We start from the raw sequence: 18,832 nt of genomic DNA on the forward strand, positions 1-18,832 counted from the left end.
GATCATGCATATTATGCTCAAAATCAAAAGTCATATTGATATCTGAATCCATGGCGACACAGTGGAGTGGAAGGAAGAGCAAGAAAAATACCTGTTGTCGAGAAGATGTTCCGTAGATGTAGGATGCACCGCAACCGGTAATGATCGAGAAAGAATCTCGTAGACACCGGTAATTAGCCTTGCTAATTTTGTTTGTGCTCTGAGCTTGAAGCGACCAGCAATTTCTTTGGTCGTTACCACGAGCTTACGGTGCCTGAGAAACAATCCCGTTCTTTCACGAGCAAAAGGGGGAATCTCTGCTGTGGGTACCGACCCTTACTTGCAAAAAAATTTAGTTTGGCCCCTAACCCTAAGGGTTTGGACGCCCACTGAGTGGAGAAAATAAATCGGCTGCAGCTCGTAGAGCCAAAAAAGGTCTAGTCCTAACAGCCAAGGCTTTTTTTGGAGAATGGTCCTTTAGGTAGAACCTAATTTGTTCTAAAATTCTTGTATGCTTCTCTGGGTCATGGATCACTCTCATGCGAGTAGTCAATTTATAATGTATGTGATCTTGAAAATTAATAAAAAATTATGATTAGTATTGTAGGTTGGACGTGCACTCCGTAAACCGGCAAAATCAGAGACTATAATAGCCATGAGCAAGTATCCAGAATAATAGTCTAAGAGGGACCACCTAAGACCAGCCAACCCATAAAGGAATTATAGACAGTGGGTCCATCTTAGAACTATGATTCGAACTAGTTTTCAAAGCCACGTCCTGGTTTTCCCAAAGAGTTGGAGAAACCTTATGTATAGGACATGTGTGTAGCTGTTTTACTTATATAATAAGACATCAATGAACTTTTACGCTCAAAAGACAGCTGGCTTTAGAAAAGTGACAATGGTTAGTACAAAAACAACTCAGTCTTAGAATTGTCTTTGTACATGGCTATTAGAATGAGATCTCATTCTAATGTAAAATGACAATAACCGATCAAAGAAGTAATTCCCAAATAGTAGTAGGAGCCAGTGAAGTCACAGACATACATTTTCTTCAAGCCAAAAAAATTTCAAGAAAGGATAGAGTCCTCACCTGCATCCCTTCAAACAAGACAACACATTCATTAGCCTTGGATGTGTTTTACAATTGTCAATTGACTATATGAGTTGTTATACATGTCCAACTTACAATTTTTTTAACTTAAAACAACTGTCCGAAGTGTTTATGTAATCCAGTTCTCTATTGTTTGAGAATCTCTTTAGAGTAGTTATAAGTATTGGTTTCTATTTAGCCCCATTTTTTAAGACAAAAATTATAAGGTAATACCATACATACAATTCTTGATCAGAAGGCCACTAACCCTTTTGATCCAGGTGTCATAATTCTCCAAGAAATCCATAGGTCAAATTTTTACATTTTTCAAATTATATTGCTAGATTTTTAACCTAACTTTTGTCTTGTTTCTCCAACTATCATAAGTCATAAAAACGTCTCCAAATCCACAGCTTTAGAGCCAAAAAAAAAAAAAAACCATTGATAGCTTCAAGGTAGCCAACTTGGATAGGCAAAGCCAAATCCTATATGGAATCTACCATACCACAAATAGTAAGCCAATCTAGTCAAGTTATCCTTATGTTAAAAATGCTACAACATCAAAGGTAATCCCATTACCACACTAGTAGCTTGGTAAGAGCTTCGGTTTTTAGAAAAATAAGAGTAATATCACGGTATGCAGTCAAATAGGCAATCAATCACCCCTTGGTGTTTAGTAATACAAAAACCACTAACTATTTTTCATGGGTATGTACACCACCCTAAGTTTTTAGATCCACCAATTTTACGGCAGCATAAAGACATGGCCAGAGAGTTTTCAACACAAAACCAGAGAAATACAATGCCAATATCCTTAACTATGAGCCAAAAACCTCATTAATGTGGGATTTTTATCAAGCCAATAAGTGAACAAGAATCTGCAAGTGAGACAGTGATCAATGGCGAAAACCCATGTCAGAGAGATGACGCAGACGAACTGCTAATCCAACCAGTGACCAATATTAACCAACTAAGTTTTAGCATGTTTTTGTAGAGTATTGTAAAATAAAAAAACCATAGCCGTTTAACCAACTTGAGATGTGACCTTGTGTTCCACCATCTCCATTGCAACTCAGTATGCAGTAGTTCAAGCACTCAAAAGAGCTCACTTTTTATGCACTCACACATAGAAAAAACAAGCGCCAAGGCTAAGTGAGGTGTAAACCCTCACCTGGTTTATTTGGTACATATTTTGAGGAGTAATATTCATAGAAAATTGCGGCCTATTGTGTTATCATGAGAGGATGCTCCAGTGGCAGTCACCACGTTAACCCAAGGGGGGGGGGATAGTTTTGGTGTGTGTGTGTGTGTGTGTGTGTGTGTGTGTGTGTGTGTGTGTGTGAGAGAGAGAGAGAGAGAGAGAGAGAGAGAGAGAGAGAGAGAGAGAGAGAGAGAATGGTCGTGAGCAAAATGTGGTGACATAAATGGGTATTGCATAGAGAGTGGGAAAGGGGGATTTTTTGCATAGTACGTTTCCTAAGGAGGAGAAAAAATCCACGCCCCCTTAAGAGGGGAATTTTATGAGGACTAAAAGCCCAAGGCCAACTACCATTTTAAGGAGAGTATCCCATGAAAGGAGTGGAAATTCCTAGCCATTTGAAGTGCCCAGACAAAACCAAGAAATTGTACATGTATTTGTGTGTGTGTGTGTGTGGCATGCGTGGTATTGACTATGCCAACCCACTATCTACGGCCACCAACCACCGGCCATCGACCACCGGCCATCAACCATTGACCACCGACCACTACCCATAGGCCGGGCATAGTAATAATGGAATGTACATATGGCCTAGTTTTAAAGGGAATACTCTAGGAATATTCCTTCAAAATTTTCATCGGGGTGCTGATCTCGAACTCCTCCCTGGGGGGCTAGCGATTCGGGCCCACCGCACCCCAAACCTCAAGGTTGGGCTCCTAAATTTTCTTTGTACCATATTGATCACAAATAAACACCTCATCAACATGCAAGATGGAAAAACATATGTGCACTATTGGCTTCTCTTCATATGGGGTCCTTACAAACTGTGCAACATACATTATGGTGGGCAAAAGTGATAGGTGGGCATTGCCTAGTTTATATATGAGCATATCATATGTCGGTATGATTTCCCTTTGGAAATAGTCTTAGACCAGGTAGTTCATTTCATCAATAACACTATTCAAATCCTGAGTGAGATATTCTCCATGAAACATTGAACATCAACACCCTATTATCCTCGATTGAATGGAAAGGTTGAGAGTAGTAACAAGACTATAAAGACTAGTCTCACCAAAATTGTTCAAAATGAGCCTCACAACTGAGATGATATGAAAAGTTTTAGATTACACTATGGACATACAAAATAGCCTACATGATCACTATTGGAATGACACCGTTCAAAATTGTGTATAGAATAGAGGACGTAGTCCCATTGGAATTTGCAGTTCCTAGTCTTAAACTTGCAGTTGAACATGATATGGATTATAACACTAGCCTAGAAAAGAGACTGGAATACTTACTCAATATGGATGAGATTAGACAACAGGCAATGCTGAAACATGAGGTGGTACAACAAAGGAGGAAGCATTGCAATGATAGCAAGCTGAAAGTTAGGGAATTTTAGAAAGGGGATTTAGTTTTATTTTATCAATCTAAATTGGGCCCCAAGATATTTAATATGAATATTTCATGGTCTCGACCTTATGCGGTTGATTGGGTCTTTTCCAATGGTACAGTAAGCCTAAAGGACTTGTCTGGATTAATGTTTCTGAAAAATGATGTTTGCAGAGAATGATATAGTCATGCACTACATTGATGTTGTGCTAGATTCACCTACCCTAATGTATGCCTTGCATATGCACGAGGCTGAACTATCAAGGTTTTATCTAGCTATCTACCTTGTATACAATGAACTCGTTGATCAGGATGGATGACAACCGCCTCCATTTGCCATAAGATGGCCAGAGCCAAGTTGGCAAAGGGTAAGGAAACCATGCAGGACCTTGACACAAAGAAATACCATCAGCTTATCCCTTATGAATATAAAATGTTGATTTCCAAAAAGGACTAACTTGAGCAAGAGGTCATCTATAGATTGATTATGACGGATAATGCGGCCGCTAAGAATCTTCAGAATCAGATGGTTACCAGACAATCTACAACCAGTCAACAAAGTTGTGGTCCACCCACTCTCTTTACTGAGACGCCACCCAATACAATGCAAAAGCCTATAGCAAAGAAGGCACCAAACAAGAGGAGGGTAAAACGGAAAAGATGAAGCCCTCTACATCTAAAATTTTGGATATACTAAAATTCAAGAAAGGGGATGAGGAATATAGATGGCGAGAACAATATCATACGAAGGACACTCTCATACAAAGGTTTGGAAACAACTCTATACTGTATGCTAGGGAGCAGTCAGCCAAAACCCCAGTAGCGGCACATATAAATAGGACCTGCTAATCCCGTTTTATATCTCTTAGACCTTATGACACTTGAGCTCTTAGACTCTTTTCGACTCACACTTTATGACTCAGGAGAGCCTAAGAGTGTTGGGGAGAGCTTCAGAGAAGTCAGTGCGTGATTCTTAAGCAAGAACCTGATTTCAGACTGTCAAATCACTCATATTGTACAGAGTCTTCTACCATTGTATTATTTAGTATAAATCCAAACTTGAATCATTTGTATCCAGCTTTAATCTGAACCACATTCTAAGACGTCTCGTATTCAGTGTTTCTATGATCTAAGCTTATCTATTCATTTTGGTCCAATCATTTGTCTAAAGACTCATATGAATCTGTTTGCAACACATGTAGCCTTGTATGGATTGATAAAACATGGTGGATTCTAATAAACAACCATTGTGTATAGATAGATTGGTTTGGCCTTCCTTTCATTATGTTTAGGGAGGTGACTTTGTGAGATCTTAAAATTTGTGCATACGATTACGTAGTGTATACCTTTCTTAAGATTCAAAGATGCTCCTAGGGGCTTATCCTACAAATGGTCTTCTTCTCATCCTCAAAAACTATTGCAACATCTTTGTGTGCTCAATGGGGTTATGTCCCTTACAAAGCCCCCCCCCCGTCAGGCCTAGGGTAAGACCGGCAAGCAGGCCAAGGGCCAGGATAGACACGAGGTAAAGGGGGACCTATAAATAGCATGACCAAGGACCTATATAGGGCATAGTTGGGTGGTGAGTTGCATGCTCTAGTCCCCTGTCCTCATATTGGTATCAAATCTTAGGGGTAAAGGTTAGTTATGGAGGAGGGGAAGGACGTAGGATGTATGGAATCTTGTTCTCTCCCTCCCAGTTTCTCGCTCGATATCTCTCCCTCTCCAGAAATCATGGAGGCATGTTGGTCTCTCTCTTGATATCTCTCATGAAGGCGTAGTCTTCTTTTGCCTCAATCATGCAAGCCGTGGAGAGAAAATTGGGATGGGCCATGTGTAGAATCTCTTTGCAAAGGAGGTCGAAGGAAAAAACCACCATGTACAAGCCAGCTTAATCAAAGGGGAGGGAGACAGCGACCTACAAAAAATTCTCTGCATTCGCTTTCGTTGGGTGCACGCTAGCCCGAGGAAGAGTTCTTGACCCTACAGTACCAAATGGTGCCAAGCTACATAGCTTCACCCCTTCATGTGGTGGGATTTTCACATGAGGCCTTCCATACACAGAATGGGTGGCTACAATCAATATTACCAATTTTCTTAGGGGTGCATGCACACCCCTAACCTCAGCTACATAGACTTTGAGATATGTGGCCTACACACTAGCTCGTCGAATAACCAGACAAGCCCTTGCAAATTTTGTAGAATTTTTAGCAAGGCTTAAAAATTCTTATCGCCTTGATTTCAAAATAAAATATTTATTGACATTAAAGCAACTACCAACATTTCTCTAGCAAGGCTTAACTTCTGGCAGTTTTGGATGCCGTAATCGGTCCCAAGGTAATTAGACGGATACATGAAGAGGTATCCGACCAACTAGTGGCAAATACGGATTGAAGAATAAGGAGTAAAATCCTAGGTTTTTGCTCTTCGATCAGACATGGTCTTTTCTAATGAGTGTTTACAAAGCAGCAAAGCTCAAGTTGGGACGACGCTTTACGAAGCTCAGCATAGACATCGGCGATTCACTGTGACTTTGTGGCATTGAAACTAGCAAGGATAGTTACTGTTGATTCCAGACTGTTTTCAATCAGAGACACTTTCTTTCAGGTCATTCTTTTCCTCCAACTCTCAAGGAGGGTGAAGGCCCTCAAAGTTATTTTCCCATACATACAAGGTATTGGTGCATCCAACAAGCTGCTAGATACTCATTTTCTAGCTTTAATTTCAATTTTGAAATGGTTCTGCAATGATTACCATCCAAGGGGTATACAAAAGCTTCTAAAGCCTATTTTGCTTCTTGTTCCGACAAGGTTGTGACTAGGTTTAGGAATTTCCATTGATCTGCATGGGTTTGCTAGTAGGAGTTATTGCTACTTTTTTTAGTTGTACATGAATGCTTGAAGTTTGCGAAATTGATTTTCTACATGCCAAGATGCATTGTTGTTTTTCAATTTGCAAAACATTTAAGGCAAGCATGGCTTGCATTGAGTTATAGAAAGGCTGTAAGTCAATTGGACCATAGATTTTGTTGGTCAATATCTCTTTTGATATGTCCTCTTTGTGCTATCAAGCGGAGGAGAAAAGCAAGGCTTTAAGAAACACGACTCCATATCTATGTATATGATTGACTGCATGGTCACTCCAAAGCATTTACAACTTGGCAAAATAAGCACATTGAAAGCACACAAATAGCCACAGCTATAAGCTGATTTTCAATGTCGACAATCATGCCAAAGGATGTTATGACTTTTGGTGCCAAGGGTGGTGGGTACAAAAAAACGGTAAGTACCTTAAATTTAAGTTTATATTTTTAACTTATTCCATCTTGTAGGATTTTCTACAATTCCAACTAGACAAGCAAATGTTGCTTTGGTCAAGTACCATTTGGCAGTTAGATGACATTTGATAGCTAAGCTTCACAAGCTATCTCTTTCAATATTTGGCAATCTCATGATTCTCAATGAGTTGTATGATTGTCAAGGCCGATTCTTTATGAAAGTTTGACAAGGTTGATTCTCTTTTGCTTTGGCATTTGTGTGTCAATAGGAACACCTGTTAGCTATGAGCACTCAAGATGCGTTCTGTCTCATTTTTTTGATGAAATTATGTGAAGCAAGGCTTCAATTATAGGGCATATTGCATGTGAGCTTCCAAAGTTTGGGATATGCTATTACATACGAACTTGGGGAAACTTGGCAACATGTCTACTTGATGTTTTTTTAGCAATCGGTATGAACCAAGCCACAAGGGCATGCAGGGTATATCCGACAACTCAAAATTTCTAAGCATACATGGCTACGAGCCAACTTCAAGCGAAGGCAACTATTCTAAGAGGGGCAACAAGGTTAGCCAATTCCAAGTTCTGCTTGTTTTTTTGTCTTTAACTTTTCATTTGAAAATGATTTCTATGTTGTGCAAAGCAAAGTGCTTTGACAGACTTAGAACACAGCAAAGCTTCTATTCCATGCCAAAGGACTATCCACTGACTTGGGATCAAGGATAATGGTACACAGGTTTAGAAAATTGGCAATAGCAGTATATAAGCTCCTAGTTACAATTGGCAACGACGAACTATGATGTATCCATGCCAGTTCAAATTGTGAAAGGCACGTATGTCATCGGCTCAAACTGTTGAGACCATCATTAAAGGGCCTCTTTTTTTTGGGGGGGGGGTACTCATACTTGAAGGCAGCTCCTTACAATTCATGAGGTACGATAGTGTGGTGCTTGTCCTTATAACCATGGAACACTGAGTCCCATGGGATAGTTAATGTGGCTGATCAGTGAGATCAATAATTGTGGGCCATCAACGCGAATCTCAAGAAATTTGAGTGGTAAGACAGAAGTGGACAACGACCCAAAATTGCACCCAAACCTCTTTTGTCAGATGACATGTCTCTAGGCATTGTGCTACACATGTATGTTGCCTTCATGGGCAAGCCATCCCATCCAAGCTCAAAGCGGTTCTGGCCACAAAATGAGTGAGAGTGGTAGCCAAATCCACCAACAAGTAGCTTAGTAGGCAGACGGGTAATTTAAGTCTCAAAAGGGACTGCACTTTCACCAAAACTCACCTACACTCTTTGGTTGAGGGCATTAGAATTAAATCAAACACTCCTCTCATCCAAGTTTCCTCCCCGACATATCCTACCAATGCTCGGTTCTCGTGATTCGTGTCTTAGTTGGGATGCCATTAATCCGATCGCTCCCATTTCCATTATTATCTCATAGAAAATCGTATTGAGGCTTACGAGTCATGCCTTTGCTGTGTCGTCGTGTTGTTTACCCCTCGGAAGAAACAAAATGCATGGCACTCTGTAGGCGTAAAATGTGGAGAACAGAGATCGAACACTTACACAAGCTAATGAAGTCAAGGACTTTACCGTTGCACTATTATCATTGGATGCAGAGCTTGCATGCAAAACTGCATTAAGAAGATTACCTCCATCCTGTGTGAACATCCAAGACAAAGGAAGTGATTGAGAAGAGTTGGCAACAGGCTCCTTTGAATCTTCCCTATGTTACACATGTAGGAGAAGGGGTTTGATAAGAGCCCCGTCTTGCTGAGCACTTCAAATGGTTGTAGGGGGTCACTACTGTCATGTGCTGCATGCCTCAAAATCGTGCTACAAGCACGACGATGACACGTGTGATGAAAGTTCTTATTTAAGGAAAGTTTCATCTATGCGTTGTAAAATTTCAGCTTTAAGCACTTTTTTGTAGCAGCTACAACGTATGTAAGTAGCCGCTCCAAATGCTTGGCGAGACCTCATTTCTAGCCTTTTGTAGCGCTTTGAGCTCCTCCATGTCCTTGGTGGGACGTGGCTTCAAGGGCGTATCTGCACGAAACATAGGGCGGGAGTTAATTTTACGTCAACTGCTTTGTCGCTATTATTCCAATGCTGCCTTCGCTAGTCCAACTCTGTCGAAAATGGCAAAATTAGCCAAGGCAAGCTTTGTTTTGCAGCTACACGACGTAAACGTAGGTGCAACAGACTTTTACGTTGGTAAAAACTTTCAAAAAGTGTAACGACATCTTTACCCCCTCCAACCATATGTGAGAATGCGCCTCAAGTTTGAAATAATTTTGGGGCTAGACAAGGCGGTGGGCACACGGTGGGGGACATTAATAAATGGAAGTGGACCAAGGGACCACTCGTCTTATAAAGAAGAAGAAAAAACACACACACAAAAGTGATGACACAATACATTGACACAAAGGGCGGGATGAGTACGCCCAACACAGATTTGCTAGAGCCTAGAACCCGCTTCTCGTGTGTTGTCGCGTTGCTGAGCGCAGCTGCAACAAATTGCCTCCCTTTCGTGAACGAGAGAAGAGAGAGAGAGAGAGAGAAAGAAGAAGAACGAAGCACAGAAGCTCCCAGAGCAGAGAAACATTTTCTCCCGTGTCCGAGCACTCTCTCCAACCGCCTACAGGTGGGTACTAGCCTATCTCTCTCTAGATCTAGATTCTCATCATATTCTTACTAATACTTCCTGTCTGAAACAAACTCTCTCTCTTCCCCCTTCTTTTCTCACTCTCTCTGGCTTGTCCGAGGTACATCGGTACAACCCGATTCGAGATCTCCTCTCTCTACTCTCCGCTGTCTCTCTCTCTTGTGAAGTGTCACCTCCAACTTCCTCTCTCTCTCTCTCTCTCTCTCTCTCTTTTTCTTCCTGCTGCTAAAATCGCAGTTTTGCCTTACGCACGCTCCCTCCTTGTCGCCATCATCCATCTTTCATTCTGTCTGTGTGTCTTCTGTCTCTTGCTTTTCTCTCTTTTTCTAATAAGATTTCCCCATCGCCATCGCTACCAAGCTTTTCCTCTTTCCGAGCCCCTCTCTCTCTCATGCAACCACACACTTATACGCTAACGCACTCACAACACCCTCGTCATCACCCTTCTGCATCCTTTCCCTCCCTTTGTCCCTTTCTATGTATGTCGTCTTGATTTCTTTTCTGCATCGCCATCGCCTCTGAATTGCCCCTTCTCCCATTTCTTCCTCTTTGTTAGTTATTGACTTGTTCGACTGCCATTTCCTTTCTAGCGTATAAGCTTCGCTCCATTGCAGCTTTGTTGCCACCCTCCTCGCTTCGGTGATGCCCTTCCCCGTTGCCATCAGCGGATGTAACACGAGTATGGGGGAAAGAGCATGTGATAAAGGCTGGCCTTCCTTGGGTATCTTACACTGTGGCAAGGAAAGGGTCGAGCATGGTGCACATGTAACAGCTCAAATCAATGGCCTCGACTCGCAGCTATGGCATGCCTGCGCTGGAGCCCTCGTGCATCTTCCCCAGGTAGGTGCCAAGGTAATCTATTTCCCTCAGGGTCATGCAGAGCACGCAGCTTTGCCTCCTGAGTTTCCCCACACTCTCTCCATTGCGTGTACTGTGCTTTGTCGGGTTCTCTCTGTGAATTTTCTAGCAGATGGAGATACAGATGAGGTGTATGCACGCATTCGCTTGCAGCCAGACCCAAGCATTGATCTTACGGATGATGCATCACCTTCTCCCCCCCTGTCCGAGAAGACAGCTTCATTTGCAAAAACTCTCACGCAAAGTGATGCCAACAATGGGGGTGGCTTTTCAGTTCCTCGCTATTGTGCCGAAACTATTTTCCCGAGGCTCGATTACAGTGAAGACCCACCGGTGCAAATTGTGCTGGCAAAGGATGTGCATGGGGCAGTTTGGAGATTTCGACATATCTACAGAGGCACTCCTCGCCGTCATTTACTGACGACTGGGTGGAGCAGCTTTGTGAACCAGAAGAAGCTCGTTGCTGGCGATGCGATAGTATTTTTGAGAAGTGCATCAGGAGAGCTATGTGTAGGTGTGCGTCGCTCAGCAAAAGGTGGCACTGGAGGTGGTGGTGGTGGAGCGGGCATGGCGATAGACTCATCCCCTCGGCATATCTCTCATATGTCCTCCCAGCAAGCATCACGATGGGAGCCAAAGTCCTTGGAGTCGCCATATGACTTTTTTGGTATATGTAGGGACGGGTCTATGCGAGCCTCTCGAACAAGTTCTGATAACATGACAAATTTTGCTCGTAACCGAGCCCGTGTTACAGCAAGTGCTGTCCTTGAAGCAGCAACCTTGGCAGCATCGAATGAGCCCTTCGAGGTCGTCTACTATCCCAGAGCTACTATTTCTGAGTTTTGTGTCAAGGCGAGTGTGGTGAAGGCATCTCTACAGCAGAACTGGGCTCCTGGGATGCGGTTTAAGATGGCTGTAGAGACTGAGGATGCGTCCCGCATCAGCTGGTTCATGGGTACAATAGCCAAAGTGCAAGAGGCTGACTCGCTACGCTGGCCCAACTCTCCTTGGAAAATGCTGCAGGTATATATAAGAACTTCTTATGGGTTAATTCCAGCTTGTTGAACTAGGAACTTAATCGGTTCTGTCTAATGATGAACTTATGAGTTTCTTAGACTACTTATTTATATTATGAAAAATGATATAGTGCTGGGTATAGTTACACAGCCCTTTAAACTCTTTGTTTGAGCTTACTGTCTGCAAACTCTACCCCTAGATTCATATTGCATCAGGCAAAGTGTTTAAAACTATTTTTGAGGACACAAGTGCTTGGAATTAGCTGTAGTTATGTGGTTGATGTTGACATCAAGGTCGCACATGCATGCGGTGTACTACTAAAGAGAATATCCTAGTCCTCAATTTTATCAATCACCTGCAAATTATTCGGTGTTACCGATATTCAGGGTTGATTTTTGACGGGCATTTTTACCCATTTTGAAATTAGCTACAGTTAAGTGGTCGATGTTGACTAGAAGAGAATATCCCAGTCCTCATTTTATCGTTCACTTGCAAGTTAGTGGGTGTTACAGATGTTGAGGGTTGATTTTTGACGGGCATTTTACCCTCTTCTGGGTATCTTTTTTCTTTTTTGCCATAAAGGGCGAGAGAAATTTTATATTAGGTAGAGAACAAAATTACATTGTACCGATGTATATTCTGATGGTAACTTCGAGCTAATAGAGACTTTTACAAAATTTTCCATAAAATTACATTGGCTATTGTCGAGGACTTCATACAACTTCAAGTGCTTCCACCCACACTTCGGCTCACTGGTAACAACCTGATGGATTCTTATATGTAAGTTTTTGAAACTTGAATGGGAGCCTGTCGCAAATCAACCCTGCTGATGTTGCTTATTAAGTACACATATTTTCTGCATTAAAAACATGTGGCATGTTGAAACCTTACTGGATAAAAGGATAGTTTTACAATTTTGTGTTGTATTTCGATTCAGGTTACTTGGGATGAACCAGATCTTTTGCAAGGAATTACAAGAGTCAGCCCTTGGCAGGTAGAGCTGGTGTCTTCAATGCAATTGCCTCCTTTTTCTTTGCCGAAGAAGAAGATGAGGCTTTTGCAGCCACCAGAATTCCAGCATGATGGCCAAGGCATGATGGGGTTCCCAATGGCAGCATTTTCCAGCAATATGCTTGGGCCTATCAGTCCTTGGCAATTAGGGTTTGTAGCAGACAATGTTTCTGTAGGCATGCAGGGAGCCAGGCAAGATCGAAGCTATGGACTCGCAATGTCAGATTTTCGACCCAGCAATATTAAACCATTTCGGTTCTGGGAGAATTTTGATAATCTGAAAGAGCCCACAACTACAAACAGCGGGCAGGTATCCACAGAGCTTAGTATGAGCAATTTTGTGAGTCAGGGCAGCTCAAGCACTTTGTCCACTTTGTTGACTGTTGGTAGCTCAAATAGTGAGCTTACGCTCAGTAGCAATGGTCCAAGCTGGAATAAAGATGTGATTTCGAAATCAAAGGTTACACCTTTTCTGTTGTTTGGCAAAGCTATAGATACAAGTCAATCGTTGAGGTCTCCACCTGCCCAAATTTCCGATGGGAGCTCTTCTGATTGTCAAGGACGCGAGACTCTCTTTGCTGGCAATCAATCTGAGGGCCTAGAGAGAAAAGGAAGCTTTATTTCGTCTCAAGCGAGCCTTGTACGCCAAGAGGAGGCATGTGATCCAATGCTCAATGAAATAGTTACCTTAAAGTGGTTCAACGAGCCAACTAACTCTGTGGACACAGGGAATGTCATGAATGTGCCGGACAACTCTTTCAACCATTGCAAAGTGTTTAGAGAGAGTGATGATGTAGGAAGGACAGTGGATCTCTCCATGTTTGACTCGTATGAGGAACTCTATGAGAAATTGTCGCTCTTGTTTGGAATCCACAAACCAGAGATTCTAGGCAGACTGGTGTGTCTCGATTCGATGGGTTCTTCTGCGCCTATCGGGGAGGAACCTTACAGGTAAAGTTATGCCTCAACTTGTAGATAAGGTCGCATCAAGCAAGCATGCTATTTTTATTGTGGCTTACAAAGAGATTGAAGAACTTTGTAAGGTGCATTCTATCGAGAATGTTGCTTACAGCTTGTTTGTTACATTTCAGGAATTTCACGAAAAAGGCAAAAAGGCTTAAGATCCTCTCTGAGTCGAGCAGCGAAAGTTTTACAAGATGATGGTGGGATATCTAGTTATGTTCAAAAAAAAGAGGGGGCTTTGATAATTAAATGTGTTGTTTATTTTTTAATGGAATCTCTGAGGGATAAAAGTGTGCTACCTGATGCCTCTGTGTGTGTGTGCGTGTGTGTGTGTGTGTGTGAGAGAGAGAGAGAGAGAGAGAGAGAGAGAGAGAGAGGGAGTATATCAAGATGGAGCTCCTGTGTGTGTCATTTCCTTGGCCTTTGGTGAGCATCTCAGCACCAGCTGTGGGCTGCTTCTTTTCACATGGTACCAAAAAAATCTCATGTGGTACAATTGCAGTTTTGGAAGTGCACCCCTTGAGGTTGTTTGAGTGGCGTCTTTTGGGTTCTTGAGAGATTTCACAGTGAGGAGGCCAGCCAGCATTGATCGCCCCTTATGGTTCATCCGCCTCCGCTCACAGCTCTCAGCAGCAGCAATTGGCGTGCTCCAGCTTTTGTGCATCCTCCAAGTTCTTTTGTTGTTCTTGTCCTTGTTCTGCCTTTCCTTTCCCCTAATTCTAATTGGAGTATGGGGTGGCCTCTCTCTGGTCTTGAGTTCAACTCTCCTCGTCGGATAGATCTTTAAGGTCTCTTGGGATAGTTTCCTACGATGTTAAAATACTCTTCTTCTTCTTCTTCTCTTCTTCTTCTTCTCTTCTTCTTCTTCTCTCTTTCTCTCTCGTGTGACACGCGAGTTTTTGCATTTCTTATTTCATGTGGTTGTTGGTGCATGCTGGATTTGTTGTGGGAGCTTGGTCGTCCTGCAGGTTCCATGATCATACTAATTTGTTCTTCTCAGTCGGGCTGTTTTTAAGGGACTTCGGATAAGGTTATTTTGGTCAACGAGTTTCACATGCAGTCTAGGGAGCCTATGAGCATCATTTTAATTTTCTCAGAGTGTAAAGCAGGCTTCTGTCTTTCAAGATTTTGTGGCAGAGCAGGTGGATTGGCAGTGTTGTCCACCTCAAGAGTACAGTGTACTTTGGTTCTCGATGTATGGTTTTTGTCTGGAAATGAGGCTCCGGTTCATGTTGTATTTTGTTTCTTTGCATTTCATCATTAACTGTAGCACGAATTCGTCTCTTCGAAAGGTTCCCTTTGAGAGAGGATTCTGTGACTGGGTTGAGAGTCCATGTCATGTATTGCAGTCTGTTGCCTTCTTTCAAGAAGATTCATGATCACTTTGGTTTTGGAGTAACAGGCACAATATTTTGGCCATCAAGGTAAACATACATTGTCATTTTTTTTCCTGAACCTTTCAATCAGATTCATGCATAGATGTTTTGTTGTCTTGTCGCTTTGACAATCTGAACTTGATGGTGTGGCTTTAGATCATGAAGTTTATGTGGGAGCATATGTTCGAACTTAGTTCTACACCAGTATTGGGCACCGATGCTGGTAGTGGGGATGTCGTAGTATTTTTCAATACTATGCTTGAAAGAGCTGTTGGCTATATGGTCTTATGGTTGAATACCATGAGCTTACAGCTAAGCTTTTCTTTATGGGTAAATTTGGGCTTTTCCTAGATTCATTTAGGTATATGTAAGCTGGTTTGTGACTGCCATGGAGCACTGCTTAGGGCATAGCATTGCCAACAGCTTTTGAAGATTGTTTTTTTTTGTTTTTTTTTGCGCGGTTTTCAGCATCTGACATTTTAATATTGCACACGTGTGTAATAGCAAGCTTCTTCCGAGCCTTTGCATGTTGGACGTTGTATTCCTTGCACCTTGAGCACGTGAGAGACTTCATATATTCTTTTTCTCTGCAGAAGGTGCTAGAGGGCTACATGCCTTTAGAACCAAGAGGAGTATCAGGCTATGCTGGGCTTACTCTCTTCCTAAAGCTTGACGAGGACTTTGGGTGTGAGTGAATCTTGGCAGGACAGCTTTTGCTCTGTTTATAGTCAGTCCTTGTTCTCTCCTATGTATAGGAGATGACTTTGTAAGTTGCAGGAGGTTGATATACGACTCGAACTTATGAACTTGCAAAGGTTTCTAACCATTTTCTACCTTTGCATATGCTCCCTTTCTTTACTTGTTTTTTTTTTTTTTTTAAACAACTAAAATACAAATGTGGGAGATCAAAAGAAGCTTAAATACAAATGTGCGAGATCGAAAGAAGCTTGGTTGTGATGAGTTCACATGAGAAGATCAAATACAGGCTTGGTTGTGATGAGTTCATATGAGAAACAATTTAGGGAAGCAAAGCTATTTTTTGAAGTTTTTGCATTTCCTATGCTTGCAAGGTCTAAAAGGCGAGTGCACTGGGATTATCAATGTTTGAAAATGCCAAAATACAAGGATGATTCTCTCAAAAGGGGAAGAGAAGATTCATACCTTGCATTTTAGCTTGACTATGGCTAGAGTAACATTTTTCTCCTTTTAAAGAATGCCACCTTGTTGTGCAATATCTTCTCAAGTCCAACCGACCGCTGACTAACACTATTACATTAACAATGTTTCTTATAAGTATTGCCTCTCTCCCTTTCTTTGAGGCTTTTGTATTTTCTTCTTTATGATTCATTTTTTGCACTTTGGAAAGAAGAAAAGCATGCTTGTGTTCCTTTAGGATATCATGTGTGGGACCATGGATAGTAGGCTCGGATCATTCCTTGGGACTGCTAATGGCCCATGAAGCTAAAGTGGTATAACTTCCGTCTAAGGAGAAGCCATGGGTGAGCTGTTGTATTGAATGGGTCCTGATTTCTAAGTTTGATGAAGCAAGATTTTATATGAAGAGTAGTCTTCATTGCATATTTGGCACCTTCATGATGAGCTTCAAGAATCTTTTAGATCTCCAGTTTCCAAGTAACCGAATAAAGGCTTCATATCTTCACTAGGTTAAAGAGCCATAGATTTATCAAGAAAAGGGTGCATTATACTTGTGGAAAACCTTCAGATTAGGGTAGAGGAGCCAATTTAGAGGCACCGAACTTGCGGGGTTGGATTCTCGACCATCTACTGTACCATTTTGATCGTGAAGAGGCGCAAATGGAAGCTCTGCACAGCACCTCTGTCCCAGCAGAAATCTAAGCGCGATTGGCAGTCCAATGGCGATGTATGGGGCGACGTCGAAATTGTGTGTAAAGAAAACGGGACCAGTTTCAACACTGCCAGGGGGGGATTTAGAGTCAAGGCTCAAACAGTAGATCGGATAGTGAGGATGCTACCACGACCCAGCTAACCACACAGGCACTCGTCGTCGCATGCCTCAAAACTGGAACCAAAAAGCATTTTTTGAAGGGGGTAGACTAGTCTCTGTACAGGGGGCGTCATAAATTTATCAAGAAAAGGGTGCATTATACTTATGGAAAACCTTCAGATTAGGGGGTTTAAATTAGTCTTTGGATGCTTCAATGGATATAGGCAATATGCTAACTAATAAAAAATTCTCACAAGAGAGACGTTCCCTTCCATGGTCTTCTTAATCGAATGACCTATTTATATGCTTTATCTTCCAGGCTTCAAATCGCTTAACAAACCTAAATGGCTTAAAAAAAAATAAAAAATCACCACCTAAATAGTGCAAGGACGCTCTAAGAGAGAAAGTAAGCAAAAGAAACACTCAAATGTATGAATGTGCATTGGACCATCTCTTCTTTATTTGTATAGACACAAAAAGTCTTTTGACTGAACTCGCGCTTTTATTTTTCCGAAATTGGGGAGATCTAACAAACCTTTAAAACAAGGTCTTTAACGTCCAACAAACCTTTAAATTTAGAGCACAAGGTTTATAACATAGGAATCTTTCTTTGCCAACAAAAAAAATGCTAAGAAAGAATCCTACGTTAAAGATCTTGTGCTCTAAATTTTGGTTTTGGACTTGGCCTAAGGTTCGTGGAGCTTGGCTTGCAAGGCCATGGACTAGGGGGTCAGTGATGGTGTTGCGGTGGCAGGGCATCTCTGTGTGGTGGTTTGTTGGAGGTCTATTCTCTTGGCGTTGGTGAGTAGTGACACCCATTAGGGTGAGGGGTCGAGCGGAGCGACTCTCTTTGGGGTGAGGGTTGGGCTGGCGGCCATTCTGTGCCGATCCCTACATTTTTGGAATGCGAGGGAGTTCGCTCTTCCCACCTCCCTTTGGGAGGGCAAAGGGCATTCAACTTTTGGTGTTGCTTTGCTTGTGAGTCTTTGGTGTTGGTGGCGGGCACCAAAGGCTCTGTGGTTGCAAACAAAGACTTCTGAAGGAACATGGCTCCCCTTATAGTTTGCAAGTTGTGCTTCTCGGCATCGGTTCTTGTCGGGTGTGCTCGGTGCTTTGGTTCGTGTGCTCATGCCCTTTTTGGTGGAGGCAACTTTGTGGCCGATGATGGAGTGATTTGGCTCCTCCCTTTTGCGGCGTGCTTCTTGATACCCGATGTGTCTTTCACCGATCTTGCATGGGTGGAGTTGTGCCCAATGGTAGAGGGTAGATTTCTTGTGGCAATCTCTCAGGATCTTGGTATCAAGGGTGGCCCCCTGTTCATCTGTACGTATATCTCCTTGTCTGTGTTGATCTCCTTGCCTGTCTGTTTCGGGGTGGCTCCTCTTGTTAGCGGATGTAATGGTGTCTTGGATGGTTTCGTTTTGGGTGGGGTTGGATGATCTCTTAAGCTCACTTGGCTGGCTCTCATGGCACATGTTGTGCAGGAGGTTGTCTTGTAAATGTTTTGGTTATTAATTTAGTCTAAACTCACGAACTGGTGAGTACTACCAAAAAGAAAAAAAGGATTCTTTCTTTGCCAAACACCATAAACATGCTTAACAACCAACAAAGAATCACCTTGGATTTGTAGCCGACTTCATTGTTACTCCTAGCATCAAGCTTGACTAGTGTTCTTATTGCAAGCCTTTTTGTAGGATCACACCCAGTAAGGCCACCCAAAGTTGCTCAATGAGATTTTCGATAAGAACCGTAAAAGAGGGTGTATCTACACTTCAAGTTCACATACATGTTATGTTGGCTTTTTTATGTCTTTCGACTTAGGATTTTTTATCTTTTTTGGGAGGACCCCACCGGTGCACCACTATTGCCGCTCTCTTTCGTCATTGAAGCCACCCACCCTTCTTCTCCACCCTCTCTTCCTCCACCACAAACTTGGCCACCACTATTGCTACCCTCTTTGGTCACCAAAGCCACCCACTTTTCTTCTCCATCCTCGCCTCCTCTACCACCTCCACCTA

The 18,832-nt window shown here is 42.3% G+C and overlaps 3 protein-coding genes across 3 annotated transcripts; 2 read left to right on the top strand and 1 right to left on the bottom strand.

Moving 5' to 3' along the window:
* The first annotated feature begins 9,611 nt into the window (after positions 1-9,611).
* Positions 9,612-13,770, top strand: LOC147421300 (auxin response factor 16-like). The gene is made up of 3 exons (XM_086504275.1): positions 9,612-11,504; positions 12,436-13,460; positions 13,601-13,770. Exons 1-3 carry the CDS (start codon positions 10,266-10,268, stop codon positions 13,668-13,670), a joined length of 2,334 nt encoding a protein of 777 aa, XP_086360401.1. The 5' UTR covers positions 9,612-10,265; the 3' UTR covers positions 13,671-13,770.
* Positions 13,771-13,917: 147 nt separating this feature from the next.
* On the top strand, positions 13,918-15,662 carry LOC147421301 (uncharacterized). Its single transcript, XM_086504276.1, has 5 exons — positions 13,918-14,667; positions 14,875-14,896; positions 15,005-15,030; positions 15,161-15,178; positions 15,442-15,662. Exons 1-5 carry the CDS (start codon positions 14,527-14,529, stop codon positions 15,541-15,543), a joined length of 309 nt encoding a protein of 102 aa, XP_086360402.1. The 5' UTR covers positions 13,918-14,526; the 3' UTR covers positions 15,544-15,662.
* A 1,970-nt stretch (positions 15,663-17,632) lies between these two features.
* On the bottom strand, positions 17,633-18,289 carry LOC147421302 (uncharacterized). The gene has a single exon (XM_086505079.1). The coding sequence runs from the start codon at positions 18,287-18,289 to the stop codon at positions 17,633-17,635; it is 657 nt and encodes a 218-aa protein (XP_086361205.1).
* Positions 18,290-18,832: the final 543 nt, after the last annotated feature.

This window comes from Adiantum capillus-veneris, chromosome 28 (genome assembly GCF_014529385.1).
Source record: "Adiantum capillus-veneris isolate H3 chromosome 28, ASM1452938v2, whole genome shotgun sequence".
In the NCBI taxonomy this organism is placed as follows: Eukaryota; Viridiplantae; Streptophyta; class Polypodiopsida; order Polypodiales; family Pteridaceae; genus Adiantum; species Adiantum capillus-veneris.